Source organism: Anser anser, assembly GCF_964211835.1.
Source record: "Anser anser genome assembly, chromosome: 4".
NCBI lineage: Eukaryota > Metazoa > Chordata > Aves > Anseriformes > Anatidae > Anser > Anser anser.
This window is the reverse complement of record NC_139724.1, coordinates 76,370,263-76,393,673: the sequence shown is the minus strand read 5'-3', so window position 1 is coordinate 76,393,673 and position 23,411 is coordinate 76,370,263. Positions and strand designations below refer to the sequence as shown.

At 37.8% G+C, this 23,411-nt stretch overlaps 1 protein-coding gene across 3 annotated transcripts in view; it reads left to right on the top strand.

The window, feature by feature from the left end:
- The window catches only part of DNAAF9 (dynein axonemal assembly factor 9), an 83,495-nt gene that overhangs the window by 35,367 nt on the left and 24,717 nt on the right, over positions 1-23,411 (top strand). For all 3 annotated transcript variants that reach the window (XR_014583175.1, XM_083833053.1, XM_083833054.1), the window contains exons 8-24: positions 964-1,062; positions 1,683-1,738; positions 2,914-3,049; positions 4,701-4,782; positions 5,706-5,742; positions 7,268-7,355; positions 7,794-7,870; positions 8,140-8,184; positions 8,632-8,677; positions 9,010-9,121; positions 10,227-10,297; positions 11,061-11,111; positions 11,936-12,023; positions 15,786-15,889; positions 19,243-19,389; positions 22,951-23,039; positions 23,254-23,352. Coding sequence is in view for 2 of the 3 variants with exons in the window: in XM_083833053.1 (XP_083689179.1) it covers positions 964-1,062; positions 1,683-1,738; positions 2,914-3,049; positions 4,701-4,782; positions 5,706-5,742; positions 7,268-7,355; positions 7,794-7,870; positions 8,140-8,184; positions 8,632-8,677; positions 9,010-9,121; positions 10,227-10,297; positions 11,061-11,111; positions 11,936-12,023; positions 15,786-15,889; positions 19,243-19,389; positions 22,951-23,039; positions 23,254-23,352 (1,427 nt within the window). In the remaining variant the exon portion in view is untranslated. The remainder of the gene's footprint in view (positions 1-963; positions 1,063-1,682; positions 1,739-2,913; positions 3,050-4,700; positions 4,783-5,705; positions 5,743-7,267; positions 7,356-7,793; positions 7,871-8,139; positions 8,185-8,631; positions 8,678-9,009; positions 9,122-10,226; positions 10,298-11,060; positions 11,112-11,935; positions 12,024-15,785; positions 15,890-19,242; positions 19,390-22,950; positions 23,040-23,253; positions 23,353-23,411) is intronic.

Sequence of the window (23,411 nt, the reverse complement as noted above, 5' to 3'; positions counted from 1 at the left end):
TTTAAGCTTCCAATAAAGCCTTGACTTTTATTTTAGAAGGCTTGTAAGAGTTTATCAACATCCACTGTGTAAACTTTGTGCATTGTTACATTAATGAAGTGGTGAAGTCAAATACTGTAAAATATTTGTACCTCTGCTGAAATAATATTTCTGGTTTTGCTTGTTACACACCTGGAATATTACACTTTCTAAAATCAGGGTGTCTCTTACCTTTCTTGTTAGTGTATGACAAATAATTGAGTTATCTTGAGCATTTTTAAAATTGTATAGTTTTGTAAGGTTCCTGCTTTACCAGCATGATGCACTCTTCTCTTTAATGGTTCTCTGAATTTTTTATGTAATTTTCATCTGAATGCAGTTCTTATCTTGGAGTCATCTTCATTTTCATTCTTTTGCTTTAGTGAGGAGCTACTGATACTTCCTTTTCTGTATACCGCTTTTTTCTTCCAGATGCAGATAAATAAATTTTCTTGTATTGTTGCCATTTGCTGATCATAAGTTTACCAAACTCCCTGCCCTGTTCTTCATCTTCTGTCTGTAAGCTCACTTAAGGTCAGATAAAAATCTACTTCAGAACATCTAGAGATAAAAATCTAAATCTATTAATTTATATATTTTGAAAGTCATATGGCTGACATGAGGTCTGAGTTACGGGTACTCAAAGTAGTGTACTTCTTAAATCAAGGAAGATCTCTCTCTCCTGCCTCTTCATCCCCCCCCCTCAAGAATCCCCAAAGTCCACACCCAAAGAAGTGCCCCCAAACCCAACAGGAAGTCCTTAACTTTTAGAGAAGGCTTACTTTTTTGTTCTTACTGTTTACTGGTCAGGCTGTATTCTATACTGCATTGCAAGAAGCAATTTCTTGTTGTAATGTAATTTGGGTTCATTCATCTGTGACTTTCTTCTTCAGTGTAACACTTGCCGTAATAACTAATGTTGACTATTTTTTTTTTTTCTTCTAGGATTTAATGACTTTTGAGCATCAGTGGACCAACTTTTTTGCTAATTTTGATACTGAAATTCCCTTCATTCTGGAACTGTCAGAATCTCAGGCAGGGGAGGTATGCCTGCTTCGGTAATTCTTTGAAATGCCAGTGTCATCCATGCAGAAGTAATAATAAGCGTTGAGCATTGTTGATTTTTTTCCTCTCTACCCCATGTCGATTTTTTTCTTCTCTACCCCATGTCACCTTACCTGTTTGAGGAGTCAAAACCTACGGTTTGTTGATAAGTTGCCCACCCCTGTGGTGTGATGGTGTAGGACTGTGTAATGTAATTCACAATTGAGTGTTTATTCGCTGATTCCTGAGCTTAGTTTTAGGTCTGCACAACATATCCCTATTTGCAGGTGGACCAAACTTAATTTCAGTGGTAGCTCCTGTGTATGTGCACTCACGAGTTGAGGTCACACGTGTCAGATCTCAAACATAACTGGTGATATACAGGATGGATAAAAATACAGCAGTGTGTTTTCTTCTAGTGCTTTTTGGAAGTAGCTGTTTATTTTTAAGCATATATGAGACTTAACGGTATTTGGGTTTGTTTATGGAGATTAGAAGTAGTTTTTGAGGGTTGAGGATTTTTCTCCGAGAAGCGTAATTCAAGTTTGTTCTTAATAATAGTGAGGGTAAATCACACGTTCTGTTCATTTGCTTATTAATCGTGATTTTTTTCCCCACAGCCTTTCAGAAGTTATTTCAGTCATGGAATGATCTCAAGCCATATAACAGATAACAGGTATTACTCATTATTTCCTGTGAAATGGTGGTTTCTTTAGTATGTTGATGAGTTATTTCTATGTCTCTGCCATAAGAATGCTTATAATGCTTCCTTTTGGGACCACCCCATTATATTACAACTTATCTTTGCATATTTAAAAAAAAAAAAAAACACACAGAAGCACCTTTGTGAGGGATACTCGAAATTTTCATGGATTTTAATTCTATAGGTATTACATACACAATGTCCGTGTATTTGAAAGTATCCACATTGTGTTTTCTAATGTGATCAATTTCTTCATGGCCAGATATCAAAATATTGCACAGGATAGTTTTGTATGAAAATTTGGATCTTCTGTTTATGATAATCAAATCAATTAAAATATGAAGGTTGAAGGAGTCAGTATGCTTTTCTGAGTCACAAAGAACAAGAGCATTTTTTTTTATTTAAAGCAAGGCAGTTAAAAACCAAATCTCAGCCTACACAAGTTATGAAATCCAGGTCAGCTTAATTTTATTTCAGCCCAGAATCTGAACTGAGAGAGGAGGGCTGTTTGTCATATGTTGCAAAACAAAGCATTCTGCTGTTTCGAGCTAAATAAAGGTTGCTTAGCTCCTCGGTGTCTCTGCAGATTCTTCTTTATTTGGAATTAAAGGACGCTGAACTCCAACTCCACTGTTTATTGTTTCCAGCATCCTATGTTTTTTTGCATTTAAATAATGAAAAGAAAAGCCTTGACCTTAGCAGTGGAGTCTTGGGCCCGAAGCCAGAGCTAAAGCCAAAATAGGTTTGTTGAATTCCAATATACTTATTTCAAGGTTTGCCATGATGGTAAACTTTAAACGATTCAGTTTTTCAAGGCAATTTTCTTTTTTGAGGGGGAAAAAAAATCTAATAGCCAAGTTTAAAATGCAGTCTGCTACTTAATGTTTGAGAAACAGCCTTGAGGTATGCTATTGTATATGATAGAAAATTATAGTCTTGTTAATTCAAGTCCTTTTTTCTTTGGAACTTGGTCTTTTCAATAGGAAGCTTTCTGTGGCTTTGATCTGTGCAGCTGTAGCAATTTTTTGTCCTGCTCTTCTAGTAAGAAATTGAATAGTTGATCTATCATACTTGAAAGCCTTTTTCATTTGTTGTTATTCAAGTTTTCTTGCAGTGTTTTGGTGGTGACAGCTTCTTTTTTTCCGTAGTCCCAGCCGGCAGCCTTTTGTTCTGTTTGGTAGCCACTCAACTAGAGAAAACTTGAACTCCGGAAACTTCAATTTTCCATCGGAAGGACATCTTGTTCGAAACACTGGCCTTGGTGGAAGCACTGCTAAACATATGGTGAGGTTTTAAAGTAATTATCCAGCACTTCTAAGCAGCGTATATTTTTGTTTTCTTTGTATATTTTTTGTGCCCTTAAAACACGTTTCCCATTAGTTAAATACCCAATTCCTAATGTATAAAAACATAAGTTACCGTAACAATCAATCAGTTTAAGGAGCAAATTTTTCTTCTCTTTCCAAGTGAAAATATTCTGGTTATTTAATCATAGGCTGCTGAAAGCTGCCCTTTAAAGACTGCTTGTTTTTTTAACACTTGAGGTGCTGCAAATGTTTGGGTGGGGGAGAGGAAATGCCACTTGGGACACTTATCTTAGCCATAAAGAGAAAAGCTTTGTAATGGTAGCTTATGATCTGACACACAGGTTTTGGTTGAATCAGAGTTGTTAAGCTGCTTCTTTAAAAGAAACAGTAAGACGCTTCTCTCTTTTTAAATAATGGCTTTGTAGGTAGACCCAGGATCCATACGTGCATCCAAATTTCAGTGTTTGCTTCAGCAACCGAACAGTTGCTTGAAAATTTTGACCTTTGAAAATCTTTCTGGTGTTCTTTGTTCTGGTGAACTTTGAAAATCTCTGTGGTGTTCAACGAATGTTACGATCAAGTTGTAAGATTAACTTGTTTCCGTTTTCAAGTAAAAGCTTAGTTTTAAAACATATCATGAGGTCGATGGCTTGTTGCACTGCTGCGCAGGGGACGTAACTGGGGAAGCGACCCCAGGGAACTCAGATCCTCTGCCTGGCTGGGCTGGGTGCATCAAGAAGGTAACTCGCAGCGGAGGAGGAGAGGTAGCGTGCAGCTTGCGTTGTGTAGTGCTCCCTGCTGGCTGATCTCCATGGGCCCTGGGAGTGTCTGTCAGTCGTGCGAGTCCCAGGTCTGTGCTGTTGAGGAGATGGATGTGGCTGAGTACAGGTCATCGTGGAGTGAACGTATGATTGAGGGACTGATTTTATGATCTTGTCGTGACATTTCATGCGTAGCTGCCTGATGAATGGATGGATACGGGTACTCTTGACGCATTACATGAGTCGGAGGCTCGAGAAAGGATTGTATTGGCATTCCAGTGAAATCTCATTCACCGTTTGCTGTCCTAACCTTATTTCTGTGAAGACATCTCTGATTTTATTTTTTCTTCCCATGTTAACATTCCAGTTGAGTTCATGTGATATCTTTGAGAATGCAAGTGCAGTTTTTTTTCTGATGCAGTACCTGCTCCATCTGTTGTCTTCAATTCTGACATTGTTCTTAAAAAGGTGGTTGGTTTATTTACAGGTACAGGTGATACTGTTTTAATAGGGTATCATGAAAACAGTAAATAAGGCCAAGTGCGAGCATAGTTATTGGAACGTGACCCACTTCCTTTTTCATGAGAAGAGCAGTTGGCATAGGAAATTGAAAATGCATTCTTAACACTTACGGAAGTCAGAGCTCATCTCCTTTCCAAAGCCTTTGAACCGTTCAGGTCAAGTCAAAAATGAAATATACCTTTGAAAACGTAAGTTGTTTTTTAAATCAGCCAAGTCTGTGTTATACACCTTGTGTAGTATGTCAGTTGTTAGAGTACTTACGGGGAACTTAGTTTATTGTTAAATATTGCACTGATTTTTTTTTTTACTAAGATCTTTCTGTATCTCATTAATACTGACCACTAGGTAGTGCAGTGTGTATCTCCAAAGGGACCTCTGGCTTGTTCCAGGACCTATTTTTTTGGAACCACTCACGTTCCTTTCCTGGGTAAGTATATTAAGCATGACAAGCAGTAATGTAAGGGAATTCTTCTCTTTAATCACTGCAAGTCTTAAATAATCAAAAGATGGCTTTGATTCCTTTATGAGCATTAGGCTGCACGGTGTTCTTTGGTGGTAGATTCTGCGTAATTCTGCAGTGGGTGCATGACATCTTAGCAGAACATTGTTCTGCTGCACATCTTACAGTACTGTGCAATACTGTACACTACTGTGTTGTCGTTTTTGTTGTTTTGGGTGGTTTATGTGATTGTGTCTTTGTTTTATATTTGTTTTTTGGGGGGTGGGGGTAAACAAGCCAAAGTTTTTTTAAAAGGATAGAGAAAAGTCTTTGACTCATCCTCAGCCATCTTGCTTGGGTCGAATACAAAGTGTTTTAACAGTTACCTTCCCTATTAAAAACAAACCAAAGGAAAGCTTTAAGAATAAATTTCTCAAATAACCATTCTAAATGGCTTGGGGTCTATGGCTTGGTCTGTGGATAAAGTCAGTCTCGTTAGGGTTACCATACATTTTCAAACTGTACCCAGCTCAAATAGTGTCAGAAGAGAAAGTGGTCAAAGGCATGCCAGACAGAAGGAATTGTAGCATGTGTCTACTGTAGTTATGCTTTTTCCTGGGTATCCAGTAATAGCAGCTTTGGGAGACAGGACAGGGTGTGAGGGATCTTTGTTCTGACTCAGAGGAGCTGCGCTTATGGGATACAGGTATTAATTTTGGCAATTACGTACTGGCTGTAGTGATATGAGTTGATCTGTGCTTTGCTCTTTTATAAAACTTAAAAACAAGGTGAAGTTACATAAAATATTGGGTAAATATTGTCTAAGACATGCAGCAGAACTGTTATGCCAAATAAGTTCTGTGTAAACACTTCCAGAAGTGTTTAAAGGAAACCTGTTTTTTTCTTTACAGGAAATGACAGTGAGATGCACAAGAAACCTGAACAAGTGTAAGTTGTCAACTTAGGGTCATAGAGTGGTTTGGGTTGGAAGGGACTTCAGAGCCCCCCCAGCCCCCTGCCCAGGCTGCCCCCAGCCCCATCCAGCCTGGCTTTGGGCACTGCCAGGGATGGGCAGCCACAGTCCACAGAAATTGTTCATAAGCAATACTCAGTCCAAATCCAGCTATATTTAGGAAGTAGAGTTGCAGTCTAGAATACAGAATGGCTGGAGCACATAAACTGGCTGTGTGACTTCAGGTATCCCTGGGGTAAAGTTTGACTTTTTTTTTTAAACAAATACCATTTGCTGTCTTGTATTGTTAACATTAAAATTTTAAAATGGGTAGACAAGTAAGAGGACTATAACATCTCAGTTAAATCACAGCCCATCGCGAGATGATTTCTTGTAAATATATATGGGAATTTGAGTGAAAACAGGAACTGTTATAGAGTTAGGAAGAATTATACACGCTTATGATGAGCATGTACTGAAAACCTAAATGAAAGGCATGTATTAGTACATGCAATTATATGGATTAAACCTCACTAAATAAATAAGAAGGCTAATTTTTAAACTACTTACTGCTCGCAGGAATGAAGTTAGAACAAAGCCTCTGTAGAGCTTGTTTGAATTGGCTGGTGTCTGTCCAGGCAACTGTTGGTGCATTTTGAGATTCCTCCATATTGGGCCATGCTTGGGAGCTTCAGATGCTTTTTTCCGTCATTCGGGAATGCTTTGCATAGGCTTAAATGCTGTATTTCTGTCTGTCTTTCCCCCTGCATCCATCCCTCAAAATTCAGCTGTTGCAGAAGAGTTAAAGTTTGGGGAAGAAGGAACGTTGGTCTATTTATCTTTCTGTTCTAGTTTAGTCGCGGGACAAGATGTCTTAGTTGGGCACAGGTTTTTTGTTTTCAATAGCTCTGGAGCTGTGAATGTGTCAGGAGCTGTAAATCACTTCTGGCTTCTCATCATCTTTGTTTAGTTGAGTAGTAGTCTTTCACTTCCCATTTATGAAGAGAATGGGACTAAGCTATGATGTAGATGTGATGACTGCTAGAGATGTACTGACTGCTAGAGATGTACTGCTGTACAGATGTAGAGGTGGTGACTGCTTTGTTCTGGGTTTTTTTGATTGACATTCTCTAGTACAAGACTGTCTCAAAGTTGGTTCTGGGCTGGTTTTCTTTTTTTCAGAACGTGGGGCTACCATTCCATTTTTGTTTGAATATCTAGGGGGTGATCCTTGTCACAGCTCCAATGAAAGTCAACAATAAAACGTCTATTTTCCTTTACTGGTGAGAACAGGGCTACATTTCTGTCAAGAGATTTTTGTCAAGATATTCTGTAGTTTGAGCAATAGCAATTTTTTTTTTTTAAACTATGATGTTAAGCATAAAGCTACACCTACACACATTTGAACAAGAACCCCTTCTATATGAGGGAGTTAGTTCTGTGTTAACTGCTCCTTTTAAACAGTGGAGGAAACCAAACTCTTATCTGTCTAGTAAATGTTGTGTTTGTGTTTCTCTTCAGTATGCTGTTGTCGCAAATATATACTGCTGTTGTAGAGGCTGTGCTTGCTGGCATTGAGTGCTATGCTAAAACTTCCACTGAATCCAAGGTAAATGAAGCACTGATTCTGTACATTCTCACTGTTGATTTGCTGCCATATAAAGTTATATGTAAACACCCTTTACCTCAAATGCCCACCCCCAAAAAACACCTTTCACAAAACATTTCAGGCAACTGCATAACATTAACAAGGTTAATGCTGTTGGCTTCCAACCAGTATCTCTGAATTCTGTTTAAAAAAAAATGAAATTTCAGAGTATATCTATTCTTATCCTTTTACAGTTGTTCTTCATCTTTCACGAATTTTCCTTATCTTACATTAAGGAACGCTAGAAAAAACTTGTCTTTGTGAAAGACAAATTTTAGCCGGGTACATCGGTGTATATTGTTTGGTGTATGGTCTCTGTGTATTTTATGGGTGCTGTTACAGTTGCTGGGATTTTGAAGTATGGGAAAAGATGTTTCATTCTTGATTTCCTTTTTTCAGGCAAAGGAGGGAGCAGAGCAGATGTTTATGTCTATGTTAGATACCCTACATTTAGCACAACTTAAAACGGCGTTAAGGTAACTACTTTCAAATAAATATTGATTTATTGTGTCTTTTTGGGAAAAAATGCACAAAATGTTAACTTCAAAGTTAACTTGCATGATTGTCAAATTCCAAGACTTCATAATGTGTTCAAAAAGCTCTTACAATCACGATAATTTCATTTTTCCTGTTTATGTAATCACTTCAACAGTTATTTTGTTTTAAATGTGTTATTGCTGCTTTTTAAAAATGTGTAATAGAAGTATATAGCATGTTTTTCACCAGTACGTTTTCTTTTCTACAGCTCTAAAATTGCTTTTCAAATTCAGGCTGTGAACAATCATGGAAGGTTTGTATCGCTTCCTGTTATTAATTAGTGTTCTGTTACATTAATGAATATATTGTCTTGGAGACTGAGAAAACATTTGATTATTTTGTACAAGATGCTCTAAATATTTTTATATTTGAGTCAGTTTAATGGATTCCTATTTGTAATCATGTGGAATCTTGAAAACATTGTAAAAAAAGGAAAAGGAAAACAACTGGGTAAACCATTTTTATTAACTCTGTTAATGAGTAGAAGCAGCACAAACCCATTAAGAGTTTCCATTTAAAACAGTTTTTTTAACTTGGTTGACATCACAAGCTTGTGCTTTTTTAATCCCCATGTTGTCTAATTGACTGAAATGGCCTACACAAATCAGAGCTTGCTTTAAAACGAAATAGATTTTTGTCTGTTAAAAAGTCAGTCAAAATGGTCTAATCTTTAAATATTTAATTATCATTATTGTTCCAGAATTACTCCATTAGATAATGAGGATAGCCTGAGTCTGATTAAAACGGTAAGCTGTTCAATATTCTGATTATATATTTTATTAGAAAGTATAGCATGAGTGGCTGTTCTTATGGGGCACGCTGAGCATTTTGTCTGTGTGACTAGAAACGTAACAGCAGTGATTATTTCAGACACTGAAACTGAGATAAGATTGAGTTTTAATGTGAAGTCAGTGGAATTTGGAGTAAAATGTTAAAATGCAGTTAAGGTCTCAGGCTTTCCAATTCAATATAAAAGCATTGTGTTTTAGGAAGTTTAAAACACAGTTTGTTGTTTCACTTGAAATATTTCAAATTCTGCTTTCTCTTCCTTTCCTGTCCAACTGTTTGATTGTTGTAGGCGTCTATGATGGTGTTTGACATTCCAGACTTGCTCACAGGAAGAGGATGCTTGGGATCTGTTGTCTTTTCAGAGTCCTTCCTAACATCACAGATACATATAAAAGAAAAAGGTAACTATTTTGAGTTCTAGCACCTCCATATCATTCTCTGAACTTTTTTGTGGTTGAACAGCAAATGGATTTCTGGTGGTGGTTATTACTATTGTCGTTATGTTCTTAAGCCTTTTTGTTAAATACTTACATGTTTTAGCCTGTAGTGATCTACATGTTTTTGCCTGTAGTAAAGAGGATCTTAAGTGCCAAGACAGCTTCTCTAAGCTAACTGAAAGGACTTTGGGTTTTATGGCTGCCTTGTCGTAAGATAGGGCTGAGGTGTCAAGAGTTCAAGTATACTAGCAGCCTACCCAAATTTTGTTTGGTCTTGGTGAATATTTTATATTGTAGCTCTCTTTCATCGCTTTATAGCGCTAGTTTCATATGATATGCTTTAATTTCAGTTGCTTTTTGTTTGGAAGAGATGAAATAAAACTAAAATGATATGACTCTTAGAAAGCTTGTTTTTAGAACAGGCTTTTATTTAAAATACAGATTATTGAATAGTATCTCTAAACAAGCGAATAGTTTTCAGATTGTTTACGTGTGACAAGGAAGTGTAGTTGATAGGGCTGTCTGGACAATATTTATGAATTCTTGTATGCAGACAAGCTGCGAGATTTTTAACCATGGGAGTTGGAACGCTTTCGGTGAGGAAGAGAGAAAAGGAAGATGCTAATCACACATTCAACTGTGCTAGTATTATTTGTATTAAAACTTTGTAGCCCCTCCTCAAAACCAGAAGTTTTAGGCTACCATTTGGGGTAAGTTGCAGGCAAGAATTGGAAGAAAGGGAAATGGTTAGCTTAGGCCATACTGGAGGCCAGAAGTAAGCAAGAAATAGCCATGAAGCTAGATGTGATAAGTAGGTGTAAGAGGCATACTGAGAACAAAATAAAAGCAGGGCTTCTATGTTGTTTAGCAGTTCTGGGTACGTTACAGCACAGGGAGACTAGAAGCTAGTCTGCTGGGAGAGCTTCACTTAAGAAATAATGAATCCTTAAAATAATGAGCAATCTTTTCATATTTCCTAGAGAAACTTTCAGTCATTAAAGTAACATTAAATGGTCTGAAGTACATGGATGGTATTATACTTCTTTGCTTTCCATTTACTTCCCTGCAGATGGCAGTATTAATTCAGAAACCAGCCACATAATATTGACTGCAGCTATCCCAAGATACGCATCTTGGCTGGTTAGTACGCAAAAGTTTGTTCAATTTTATTCTATAAATGCAGATTCACAACTGGAAACTTGTTATAAATGTATGGATTTATGAAGAAAAAGTACAGAATCCAGTCATTAAAACAGAATTCTGTAATACTGTATTTTTTTTTAAATTTGGACAAGGAGTGTATAAATAAGAAGAAACAGGCTGATGGTTCCATTCATGAAAAGTTTTAATCATTTCCTTTTCACCACCACTTCAATTTTTAACTGTGTGAAGTCACATTTGCTTTTTATAGTTTTTATTTCTGGAAAGTACACACTACAACTTTTGAAAATTCTGTTTGTTGTGGGGTCACTTCAGTGTCTGCCCCAACAAAGGTCTGTTTGCAGACCTCTAAGGTAGTAAACTGTGAGTTATAATTGCAATGAATGTTCAGAAGATGGACAACATTATGCCAGTTGGCAGTCCATACTTCTGAAGTACTTTAATAATAGTGTTTTTTAAAAAAAAGTTACACTCCTTTGTGGCTAATACAATACAGTTTCAGTCTACAAAAACAATTTAATGGGGAGTATCTCCTTGAATATATTTCAAAGAATTATTTCAGTCCTGTGGTAACACGGTATTGAAAAGCACAAAGCTGTCTTTGAAGCAGTCTGGTCAGGACTTTTAACTGTCTGTGGTCTATAAGGTTCTTGTTTGCCTTGAACCTTCTTTAAAGATTTCTCTTTGAATTAATTTGCTTTATCTACTAACAGTACAATGGGAAACTTTTTTTTGGCTACAGGTCGAAGATAGTGATGTGAAACTGTCTGAAAAAGCACAGCTAATATTAAAGGTAAAATTAAACTTTTTAGTTAAATTATAAAGGTTATTTTTTTCAAGAACCAATATCCCCAAAATCTTAGCTGCTAGTAAAACTGGCTTTTAGCATTTTTTTCCTCTTCTATGAAAGTCTTTATCTGTTCTATCTTGTCTTTTTTAAACTTTGACCTAAAAAAAGAAATGCATTGTATGTAAAAGTTTGAGGTTTTCTTTCATTCCAAGAATGGCAAAACCCAAGAGCAAAAAGTTCTAATAAGGCTTAGATTCCATGGAAGTCTCACTAAGCATTACCTTTGGAGCACATGAGTTAAAAAAAAAAACCACCTCAATGCCACTTTACATGCAACTTTCTTTTAACTTAATTAGCATGCTAAATGTCTACAGGAAAACACTTTAAGCAGTATGAAAAGGAAAAGAATTTGGGATCTGGGAACGTCTTAAACCACGAGTTTCACATTTGTGGCTTAATTTGCGGTTCCCAGGAATCTTCATTACAAATAGTTTCATTTTCCTGTAGCATACTTTGAGTTCAGTAGGCTGACAATCTAAAAACAAAAAGCTGTGCCTTGTGGTTGCGACAATAACTTGTAACCTAATAGCTGCTGGCAAAACCAACGGGGGGGCGGAGGGGGTGCTTCTAAAAATTGGTCTCCTGACATACGGTGTATTTCACTAGTTCTTCTGTATCTGTGCAGTTTAAGCTCTTTTAAACAGTGTCTGTCAGAACTTTTAAAATTCTTTATTCTTGTAGTAAAACCTTTTCTCGTGAAAATATTCCTGTCTAGATTGCAGTCTATGATGTGGTCTGTGATACTTCTGTTTTTTTATCCTGTTCAGGAAGACAAATCTTTTCTGGGCACTTTACTTACTGGAGGTGATGGAGCATATATTTATTCTAGCAATCCACAGGCCATGCCTGCAGAAGGTGAGATGTGTTCTCAATTGTTTATATAGTTAGTCCAGCTTCTGTGTTTTTGAACATGAGATGCGCAGTTTCTGGGATTCACAGATCTGTACCATCAGTTTAAGCTGCTTTCTTTGTACTTGCCTCTGTAAATTTCTTGCTGAACTCCGTGTTTTACTTCTTTGTCCCCAACCCCTCTGCTTGGAACTCCTAGGTGTAGAAGAAGAATTGCTATCAGAGCTATAGCCTTGCTTTTGACACACAAGCAGCTCCCGTCGCATGATTGACAAAATTAGTCTTTGCGAGCCTGGGAGACAGTTAAAGTTATTAAGACATAGCTAAAGTACAAAAGAATGCACAAACAGGGTTTTTCTCCCCTTAATGGGTGATGTGGTATGTGGCTTTGGCTTTTTCTCTACCTGTGTGAACATCAGGTTAGAAAGACTGGGCGTTAAAGTAGTGACATTATGCTGTGGGCTTCCAACATAAGAAGTGAAGGCCAACATGTAAGTACCTTTTGGGCAGCGTGATACGCTGCCTGTGTGTTGTGATTTGTTTCTAAATTTACTTATAGCCTTGTGTTCTTTGCATCTACCAAAGCCTCTTCCTGGAGCTGACATGCTGTTCCAGTGTTTTTTTCGTTGTCGTTTTCACTCAGGAACTTAGTACAGATGCTCACTGTATAACAGAAAGATGCTCATTCTTGGTATTTCTCAGATTCGGTGAAGTTACTGTTTTCTGACACAAAATGACAAGCAATGGTTTTGGATAGACCGCTTGTCTTGGTGCATTTTCACTGAAGAACTTTAGTTATGTTACCGGGATATTCATGCTAAGAACACGACTTAGGAGGACTGTTGGCAGGATTTTCCTTCACACCGAAGCATTGCATTAATGTGCCTTGCTTTGCCTTGAAAAAACTCAGGAGAATAAGTTACTGAATTAAAACATTTCTTAAGGCATATTGCTTCTATATGCCTCAGTCCAGAGAAGGTACTGGTGTCACAGTATTGATGCAGCAGGAGATGACCAGCTGATGTCCGAATGCTTAGTATACGCTGTCAATCTTCAGAGGAAAATACTTTGCGTAACTACAAAAGAAAAAAGCTAAGAGTATTGAAGACAAATAATGATGTTCATAGCAATAAAACAGCATGTTTCACATACTGGAATTTTTTTTCACTCCAATTTAATAGATCTTAAAGGAAAAGTTAACGCGGAACAACATGTTTAGCTATTTTGTTGTTTTGCAACACAGTGCTGTGGGTGCAGGCTCACTCGGTAAATAGTCAGGGAGAAGAAGAGTCAATGGTTTTCTTAGCGTTGTGAAAATTGTCTGTCTCTGCCTCAGTGGAGCAGTGTGTTTTTTCCCTTTTTTGGTAGATTTGCTAAGTTAAATGTTTCCATAGCTCTTGGGATGGAGAGTTATAAGTAGGTGGTATAAGGGCCATGATGTAACACTTCAACGAGTGAGATATTTTCTCAGGTGTCAAGTGAAAATGAACTTGATCTCGTTCCCTTTCATGTGTGCTGCAAGATGGTTTGCTGTGCTCCAATTTGGGCTCTGCTGGGGCTGCAGCCATCTAGCCTGGCAAGGCGAGGTGAAAAAGATGCTGTCACACAGGCACTCCTCCTGTCATTTGTCTTGCTGTAATAAGCTTTACATCCATGACTAAAGTTCATGGAATAAAATTGGGCTATTAAGCCTCTTCCTTAGTATGCTAACATGTCTAATGTTTTCTGGAATTTTATGGGGTGAACTTTACTGAGTCAGTCGCTCGTACCAATTAAATTGCCTCTTTTGTGATTTTTTTTGTGACTTGTGAAAAATGTACAAATGGTATATCAAGTTGTTCTTGATATAATTTACTGACTTTAATGTTAAAGGGGGCAATATTGGTTTAGATTAATTACTATTCTTTTTGGCTTCCTTTCCTTTTAGAGAAGAATTAATATATCTAATTTTCCTGCTTTTTTCCCCATTTCTCAGATTTGTCAATGGGACGTTCTGTGAAATTTGGCAGAAATGTATTCCTAATGTTGTGTTTGGCCATTTTTCATCCTCAGCCAACAAAATACCACCTGTGTTATGTTGTGCTTTTTGAATTTTGTGAGCCCTTTGTCAGCAATGAAATTCTTGTCTACATAGACTGTGAAACCTCCACATCTGATTTATTTGTGTGAAACTTTCTAGTTATTTGAACAATATGGTGGATTTGTTGACGCCTAGGTTCTCTCCATTTTACTTTGAATTCGGACCTCAAATTTGTGATTGCTCTGCTTACAAAATAGTGTCTGTGTGTTATAAGAGTAGTTGTCTTTGCAGCACTGTTTTAGTGTTAACTAGAAAGTTCACTCTAAAACTGTTGCATTTGTGGGTAACAGCATTTTTTTTGATAACTGTTGAAATCACTTACTTAGATACTGTGATTTCTTACCAAGCTTCTTTTCAGTATTAGGACTTAAACTGTTTTGAAGGTCTTACTGAGTTGCCATTTCAAGAGGAAAATATCTTATTTCTTTGCCTTCATTTTTTATTGTTTCTTCAAAGCATATTTGATTGAGCTGGATGTACAATCAAGTTTAGTCGTATCTTGTAGGTGTTCTGCTGCTGAGCTTTGCTTTTTCTTAGAGCTCAGCTCTGAGTAAAGCTGCTTTCTTTTACCTTTCCCTGTCCTTTTTGCTGTCTCACATGCTTGCCTGTATGGGATGTGATCCTGCTTTTAATGCTTGGTCTAGCACTGGTAGCAGAGGTCCAGCTGGCAGCCCCTACTTAGTTTTCTGTTTATGGCTTTCTTAGGACCGTCAGAAACTAGCTTTTTGCTAATGTCAGTTTGCAAAGCTTTGGAATATTCTTTCTGTTATACCACTGAGCCTTGCCGCTTCTCATTTTTCCAGCTGCTTTCCCTGGTCATCAGATTTGCTAAGAGCCAAAGTGTCAGGAAAAAAGGAGATAAAATGAACTCTGTGTCTCTCTCAGCTGTAAGTCAGTAGCTTCCAGGGAAATTGCTAGCCCAGAAACAGTTGCCCCTGAGGATCCCAGAGTGGCTGAGGTGGGCCCAGGGACCCCCGACCCCTGCCTCAGCGGCACCCCCTGAACAGGGTGCTCCAGCCCCACGCCCAGGCGGCTCCTGAAGAAAATAGCAACTTGTCAGAAGTGGGATTCGAACCCACGCCTCCAGGGGAGACTGCGACCTGAACGCAGCGCCTTAGACCGCTCGGCCATCCTGACTGTGGTGCTGTGCAGGGGAAGCAGTGAGCAAGGATTTATGGCAGCGCATATGGGGGATCTGTGTAAACGGGTGGTTCTGGGTGTGTGCAAGGACAGGCAAGTCTGCTGGTAAAGGGCTTTTCTGTTTTCAACTCTGTCTTGGTGAGGGAGTAAAGGCAAACTGTTGTCTGAGATTTTTTTTTGCTGTCTGCATGGTTTGTACTAATATGCTGGCTCTTCGCTGGAAGTCTGACCACCTTCCCCCCACTTTCCCCCAACCCTAAAAAATGAACCACGGTATTTATGGTAAGTGGGCTTCAGGGGTAAGATTAAAGCAAATGTAATCATGGTCACGATTCCTGCCCTTGATAGTGAGATCCAGTGAAGAGCAGATAACTGTGCTCTGAATGCTGCCTAGAAGCTATTGCAGATCTTCACTCAAATGCGTTCTGTGTTAAGTATGACAAAATTCTGCAAGAGCATAGATTCTTCCTGAGAAAGAGGCATTCATCCATCATATGATGTTGAAATATTGATACGCACCTCAGTTACTTTTTTCTTTCACATTCTAGGCAAATTGTACTTCTTCTCAGATGGTATTCTCTTTTCTGACCCCCACCATGGCAGCATTTCCATTTCAAAGGACCATATGAATTCCCTTTGTCTCTATGATGGGGTGAGTGTTCTGTTTGTTCCTACTGTCACAAACTTTTTATCAAATTTCAGAATTACTTGTATGTTAATAATGCAAAATGTTTAATTTCAGTTGAATTTTTATAAGCGTGTGTAAAACTAGTAACTGATGCAAATATCTACCGTTTTTGTGTTGGGTAGCCAAACCAATTATTGATTAGCTAAACTCCAAGGACAGATTTTTATATTAGTGTTCTTAATAGTCTGTAAAATTGCTTTTTATTAGAACAACTGCAGAACATAGCTTTCATAAAACATCTAGCTGTCTTAAGTGATGGGTAGAGAAAAGTTCAAGGCATTGTGAAGTCCTACAGCATATTAGATAGCAAAATGCTGCGTTCTATTCAAAATACATTTAACCTTCAACCAAACGTTCGTGGCTGTGTACTTCTTATCTCTGGGGAGGTCACGAGCAGTGTCTGTCTCCTGTCGTAGAGCACTGTGTAGCTGACAGGGTGAAGGGAGTGACTGGTTCGCCTTTTCCAGGCTGAGAGATGAGACGGGGAGGCATGCTGTTTGTAACTATACATATTCCAAGTAATTTCAGTAAAAGCCAGTGTTAGGAATCACAAAAGTGTATGACTATGATCGGCTTAGTATCTCTTCACTCAGCTTTGTAAATTTGCCATGCTAATAGTTCGGTTTTCTAGCTCAGTGGGAATAGAGCCTGGATGATGATGGCAACTCAGCTTTTTTCTTTTTTTTTCCTCTTCAAGGCAGGCACACTGGGTTAACTATCACTTTTTCAGGATGGAAAAGACATTATTTTGGTTATTGTTTCCTAAGCGCGCACACAAAAAAAATTATTTCCTTTAGTTTCTATTATGTTCAGGTACAGCATTACACATTTGCTTAGTGACCTCCAGAAAGCATTGTGTAGTTGTAATTTCATCGTATAATGGAGGAAAACAGTAAAATACAATAAAAGTGCTATTCAATTGAGATGAGCGAAGAGAATCTTACCTTAGCTGCCTTTTCTTGTATATCATATTAATTGCCCAGTGGTAGTTTAAGAAGCTATTTTAACGCTGACCTTCCTTCTATTGTTTGATTCAAGACACTCACTTTCGTAAAACTAGCTATTTATGGGACCTGGCTATCATTCTTGAACCGACGCCAGATTTTTGTGTAAAGCTAAACCTTGACAGAGAGCATTTTATTGTTTAACTGACTAGGCATAATACAAGGGTGGAGAGTTTAAATGTTAAGTGACAGGAGAAGAACGCTAATTGTTATGCTTTTGCTGAACGTTATTGCAGCAACAATATTGATGGAAAGTAAATGATAATGCTAGGATTAAAATAAAAAATACAGAGACTTTAAGTGATGCAGAGTACGGTTTCTTAGCAGCTGTCTCATGATGCCTGCTCGATGCTCCTCTTTTTGACTTGAAAATGTATTTCTGCCTCCAACACATGCTGCAAATTTCTCTATTCTGAGAATCCAGGTGCCTAGCTGCCACCTAAACTCCTGAAGTCCTCGGAGCTCACAGGCATCCAGCGCATAGAGGGTACAGTAGATTGCTCACAAAACTGTGCCATGAATGTCTAAAGCAATAACCATCCCATCGCAATCTTGGTACAACCAAACGTACATCGCCGGGATGTAAGGCAGTACTGGTCTGCATTCTGGCCTAGCACCAGTCATCCTAGGAAGTTAAAAATAAATAAATCCAACAGACTACATTGTCGCCCAGTCTCTAAATTCCCAGGTTTATTTCTTTCTCTTTTGTAGCTGAAATTTTACCTAAGCATCTTTATTGTATAAAGATTAGATGCTGTATGCTTGGTTTTAGAGTCTTATTTAAGACAGGGATTGAAGCTTTTAAGTACCTGAATCCAGTATTCATTTTGGTCATTTATTATCAACTGAACAAATATTAAGTAATACTTAGATTTCATAACAGAATTAACATCTTGTAAAACTTGGAAATTAATTCTTTTAACCGTAAGCCCGTGGGGAATATTGATGTTTATTTTCAGCCTTTTTCAGTTTGTGGCATGCTAAACATTTTCCAGGAGGAGGAGGAACATGTTCTGTTGTGCTTTTTCATATGCAGATTGCAGCATGTATGAGTTTTCATACTTCAGTCGTCATTAAATCTTCCAGTTATCCCACAGGACCTGGGGTCTGTGGGCCATGAGCTAAAAGTCATTTTCTCTTAGGAGAAATTGTTCTCTCAAAACATTTATGTTCTTCAGTAACCTCAGTGACTTGAAGATTACTTTCATAATTAATCCCTGAGTCAGTGAAGGGTAGAGGTTCCATTTGCAAATGTTTCTTAATTGATAACGATTCTTAGGTAAATGTTCCCCATTTGGAGCTTTCCTCTAAAATCAGGAAGTAGGGTTCTTTCTCCATGTCCAAGATGGATGTTACTCAAATTCTGATTTGTACACCGAGTAACGGAACCTAACGGAACCCCTATTTTCTGGGGATGTTTCCCACTGTTGGGTTGTACTCTGTGTCCAGTATTTTGTTGTGAAGAGAGTTGCAGGTTGAAACTTGAGCATGAAACACTTGAGCATCCTGCCAAGTTGTACATTAATGGCTATCTCAAAATCCAGAAAGCCCAGGGCCGCCCTTGTTTTCATAGAAGAAAAATTAGATAATCTCTGTTCAATGGTTCTGAGAGAGACTGCTTTTGAAGGCTTCAGCTTTCTGTTGGTGAAGAAGCAACAGGTTCAGTGGAGTTCGTGTTCCTTGTAGAATCTGAGAGAAACGGGACACTTCAACATGAGAGCAGCCCATGTTTTCAGTTCTGGGCCTGACAGATGTACCTGCTGGCAGTGGGGCTTCTTTCGGGTCAGAACCTGAAGAGAGTGGTATAAAAGTTTGCAGTAGCACCACACCATCCTTCTAATCTTTCTACTGACAGATTCAATTTGTTCTTCTAAGGAACTTGTGTCAGGAGATGTACAGGTATAGATAAAGGTGGCTCTGTTACGCGTTAGCAGTTAGTAGAGGAAAGACCTAAAGTTCTAGGTGTTGGTGGCGGAGGGAAAAGAAGGGGGTAAAGGAGTAGATATTAAAACACAAATGTTTTTTGTATGTCTTTTGGTTTTTGAGGATTCAAAGCATATGTGAACAATCTCAGGGGTTTTCTTTGAAGTGTACAATATTGCTAATAGCTGCAAAGTAGAAACTGAGAAGTACAGTAGGTGATTATTTGCCGTACCAGCGATATGCAAGCTAATGAACCTTTAGTTCTTCATGTGTGCCAAGCCAAGTAGTATAGGCCAGAAAAGAACTGTTATAGTCATAATATATTAAGCCTTTTTTTTTCCACTTTCAATAACTGTTATTTATAAATTGTCTTGTTTCTTCTTTTTCTAGGATTCAACCAGTATTGTTGCTGCTCTCTTTATAGACTTCAAAAGCTCCTTGCTTACTCATCTACCAATTGAATTCCATACCCGAGATAACTTTTTGATGATTGCACTTTTCCCCAAAACGAAGATTTATAAAGCTTTTTATTCACAGGTAAAGTAAATAAAGATAGCAATTTTTTAGCCCACCCCAAACACTTATTCTTTGTGTTTCAGATGAGAGGCAAGGGTAAATGTTAATGTCCGAGTAAACTAATTATATTTGTGTTTATAAAAAAAAAAAAAAAGAGTATATTCCTTCTTATGTTAGATCAGCTTGTCATCTGATAAGTAGGTTCAGAAAAGTTTGAAGTATGACATCTTTCTTGCCTCATTCTTCACGAGCAAAACCTTTTCCTGTATCTCAGTGCACCAGCATGGTTTGGAAAGGAGCAGAAGCAATTAGTACTGAAGGAGCAACAGGTTAGAACACTGAAAACCTCTATGAAGTTGTATGGTATTGACAGAAGATATGGAGAGATGTCTGTGATTTTGAGGCTGCTTATCTTTCATACAGAACCAAGATGTAGCAGTTAATGACTGTAGCAAGGACTGTTGCAATGAACTTCTTTCATTAGTGGCAGATTACAAGGGACAGTAACTATGCACTGCAACTTTGAACGTTCAGATTGGATGTTAGGAGGGTACTTTTCAGCAAGAGGTTGGGTGGTTCAGCACTGGAGCAGGCCACCCCGAAACTTAGTCTCCACTTTTGAAGATTTTGAAAACTTGGCTGGATAAATCCATTGAGCTGAGCTGATCTGTGCTGCCAGCAGTAGTCTTGCTAGGAGCAGAAGATTGGTCTGGAGACCTCCAGAAGCTCTTTTCCATCCAGAAACTTGGGTTTTCTATGTGACCGATAGCAGTTCCGTGTAGTCCTTCCCAGGAGCGTGTTTGCTTCTGATCTTAGGAACTTGCATGTGTGAGAAACTTTGTGTGTATTTGTAGTGATTGTGTAGTTTATGTTTAATAGTCACCATGTGCTTTCATTTTGTATTCTGAAGTCAGCGATTGCTCTAAAAGCTTGTTTTCTAGTAGTTGCATTTTAAATGTAGTACTGGTGTATAATTGGCTGCAGCAATTGTACGCAGTGGCAGAGGTTCCATTGTGTTTTTTCGTGGTTAGACACATTTGGATCGTGATCCTTAGGGAAGTTTTGTTTAAGTCTTTAAGTATCCCATATGGCATTGTATTATTCTCTGAGTAGGTTGGCTTCATGCATTGTAATGCAGATGCGCTTTTAATAAACGAAACTTTATAACAATAGCACTTTTGAGGAAATGAGCCTGGAGATTTTAGGACTTTGCAAGGGTTTTAGTGTGTGATTGTAGCCCAGGACTGGAAAAGACCACCTAGCTCAGTGAGTACAGTCCCCACTGGTAGCATTAATGATTCCATAAAATTTCTCCTTTTATCTTAAGTGTTTAGAGTCCTCCCACTGTTCAACTGTGTGAGTGGTTGTGAATATTTTGCTCTTGAATTTTTAGCCTATTTTATTAGGTCTACTTTTATACCTGCTTTTATTTTGTTTTCCCAATGGAAATGCTTGAGCTGTTCAGAGATTTCAGACCTATTCTTTCTGGCTTATTTGGTCTGACAAAATAAAACCAGATCCTTTTTAGTCTATTATTATAAAATGTTCTCTTTTCCTCTGATCATTATAATAGTTCTTTTGTTTTTGTTTTTGGCTACAGATATTCAATATTGTATGCAGTATTGTATATGAGGGTATTTGGGTTTTGTATAGATGCAGTATAAGTTATCTTCAGAAAAAGTTGTTATCCTTCATTTGCCTTTGCTTTGCCCTGCTGCCTTGAATTAACAGTTCTTGGTGTGTTTTTTTTTTTTTGAGAAACACCTTCAGGTCCTTCCCTTCTGATACCCACTGACTGTCCATCTGATTCCAGAAGTTTGAGTGTTCATTCTTACCTTCTTACCTTCTTCATATTTTTCTCTGTTTCTTCCGTTCTTATTTGTTAGACTTTTTCTGTAAAACATCATAGTGCTGTACGACTGTCTCCCAGCTTAGTTTCCCTACAAGGCTGTCAATTCAGTTCTTGCCAAATCCCTTATGGATGGTGTTTTTGGAGCATTCACTAAGCAGCTAAGTTGCAGTTTCTCAACTGGCTGGCACCATACCAGTTGCTTTGCTCATGTTCAAGCAGATGAACCGTGTTGTTTGTCTAGGAGCTACTATCACGTGAATGAAGACTAGCCGTAAGACCAAGTGTTCCTTGCTGTGTAAGCCATGCCAGTCAGGTATTATATTTTGTTAGTGTCTAACTACAGGTATTTATTGTTTTCCTCCAAAATTTTATCTAAATCTCTGCATAACACTGAAGTTGCGTAGGCTTAATAGTTGCTTTACAGACCTGTAGCTGCAAAGATTCACTGAAATACGGATAGTGGTTTTAGTCTTCTCCAGTCATATGACAGGATATCTCACTTAGCAGACTCACTAGAACTATGACTTAATTATTTCAAGCCTCCTTGAAATAGGAAATGGCAATTACCCATCCCTCCAGATCTGAGTGTATCAAATTCTTTGTAACTGCAATGTCGGTTGCAAGATCTTGAGCGCACAGGAATAGAATCCGGTGTGAAGATCTTGCAAAGACAGGAAAGTGCCTTTCACATCTCCACTGTAATTGAAAGTTGAGGTGACTTTGATTAGGTTTTGGGACATACAGAGAGCAGCTTTTTTCTTTTTTTCCTTGAAGTCATACAAAAAGGACAGTTTCCGGTTTTGTTGATTTCCTTTTCAAGTTCTGGCTCAGTCTGACCTACGTTTTTGCTTTATCCCTAGCACTTTGACTTCTAAGTAATGTTTTTTTCTGTTTACCAGTCCTTCTTTCCATCCCTTGTAGGCATTTGCCTTAGTTTTGAAGTGGCTATTTGTTTGGTTGCATGGTTCATTCTACATGAGCAATGCTGTCTTTGTTAATATCAGAAGTTTATTTTATTTTAATGTTTTTTATCTCAGTACCCTTGCATTTAGGATGCCGATTTGTTAATGGAAAGCAGTCTTGTCCTTCCTCGATTGTTTTGTCTTGCAGAAAATAATTGTGAAAAATGACAATGGCTGTTGCCTTTACTTACTAAAAGAAGGGAAATACTGAACACTTAAATACTGTGTGATTCATCTGAATCTGATTTCTAGGTTCAGAATGTCATTCATATTAATGTGACTTGGCTAGAGCAGTAGGATGTGAGCCAAATGTTGTTCCCCAGAGAAACGAATGCCTCCTTTTTCTCTTGCATAGAAAGAGAATTTTTCTTAAATTTCTAGAAATAAGATTGCTGTAATCTTACCTAATGAAAACTACAACGATGCTTAGAGGAGTTGTACAGCAGGAACTGAATTAATACACTGCTGTTGGACTATAAATACCTCCCATTTCTAGTAAAGAAATGCTATGACTAAAAGACCCATGTGAAACCAGACTGTTTAGTAAAGTTATTTCTTCAAGTACTTCCAATATAGCTGAGGTTTTCAGATCAGATCTGCAGAGAATTCTTCCGTATTTTGAATATTTTCAGCAAAACTAATGTTGTGAAATATTTTAATGGCTGGATAAGATAAATGCATTTTTAAGTGAATAAAAGTAATTCTTAAATTCAAAAAAAAAAAAAATCCAAAATGATGACACTTACAAGTAGGTCTGGTTTGTTACAGGTTTTCTCTTCATGGCAAAACCAGAGAAACTCAGGATTCTGTTTAAGAGTTGTCCAAGAAGAATTTCTGTCAGTGGCACAGAAGAGACTGTAAGTTCATGCTGCTTAAGTGTGATTCCATGTTAACTGTGTGCTACCATCAGATTCAGTTTTTGATAACGTTTCAAAAAGGAATCTCTGCATTCTTAGTGCGACACTCACTTTTTTTTTGTGCTAGTTATGTAGACATCTGGCTTAAAGAAAGAAAACTTCTAGGCTTTTTGTTTCAACTAACCAATTGATTTTTTTTTTTGCTTCTTTTCAGACATTCCAGTGGTCAGAAGCTATTTAATTATTTGTCTTTTCCTTCTGGGGAAAGATGCAGTGAACTGAAAATATCTGCTGCCCTCCCAGAATTAGAGAGGTGAGAAATTATTTTTATTTCCAAGGGATTAGGGTTGACAGAAATGGTACAAAAATATT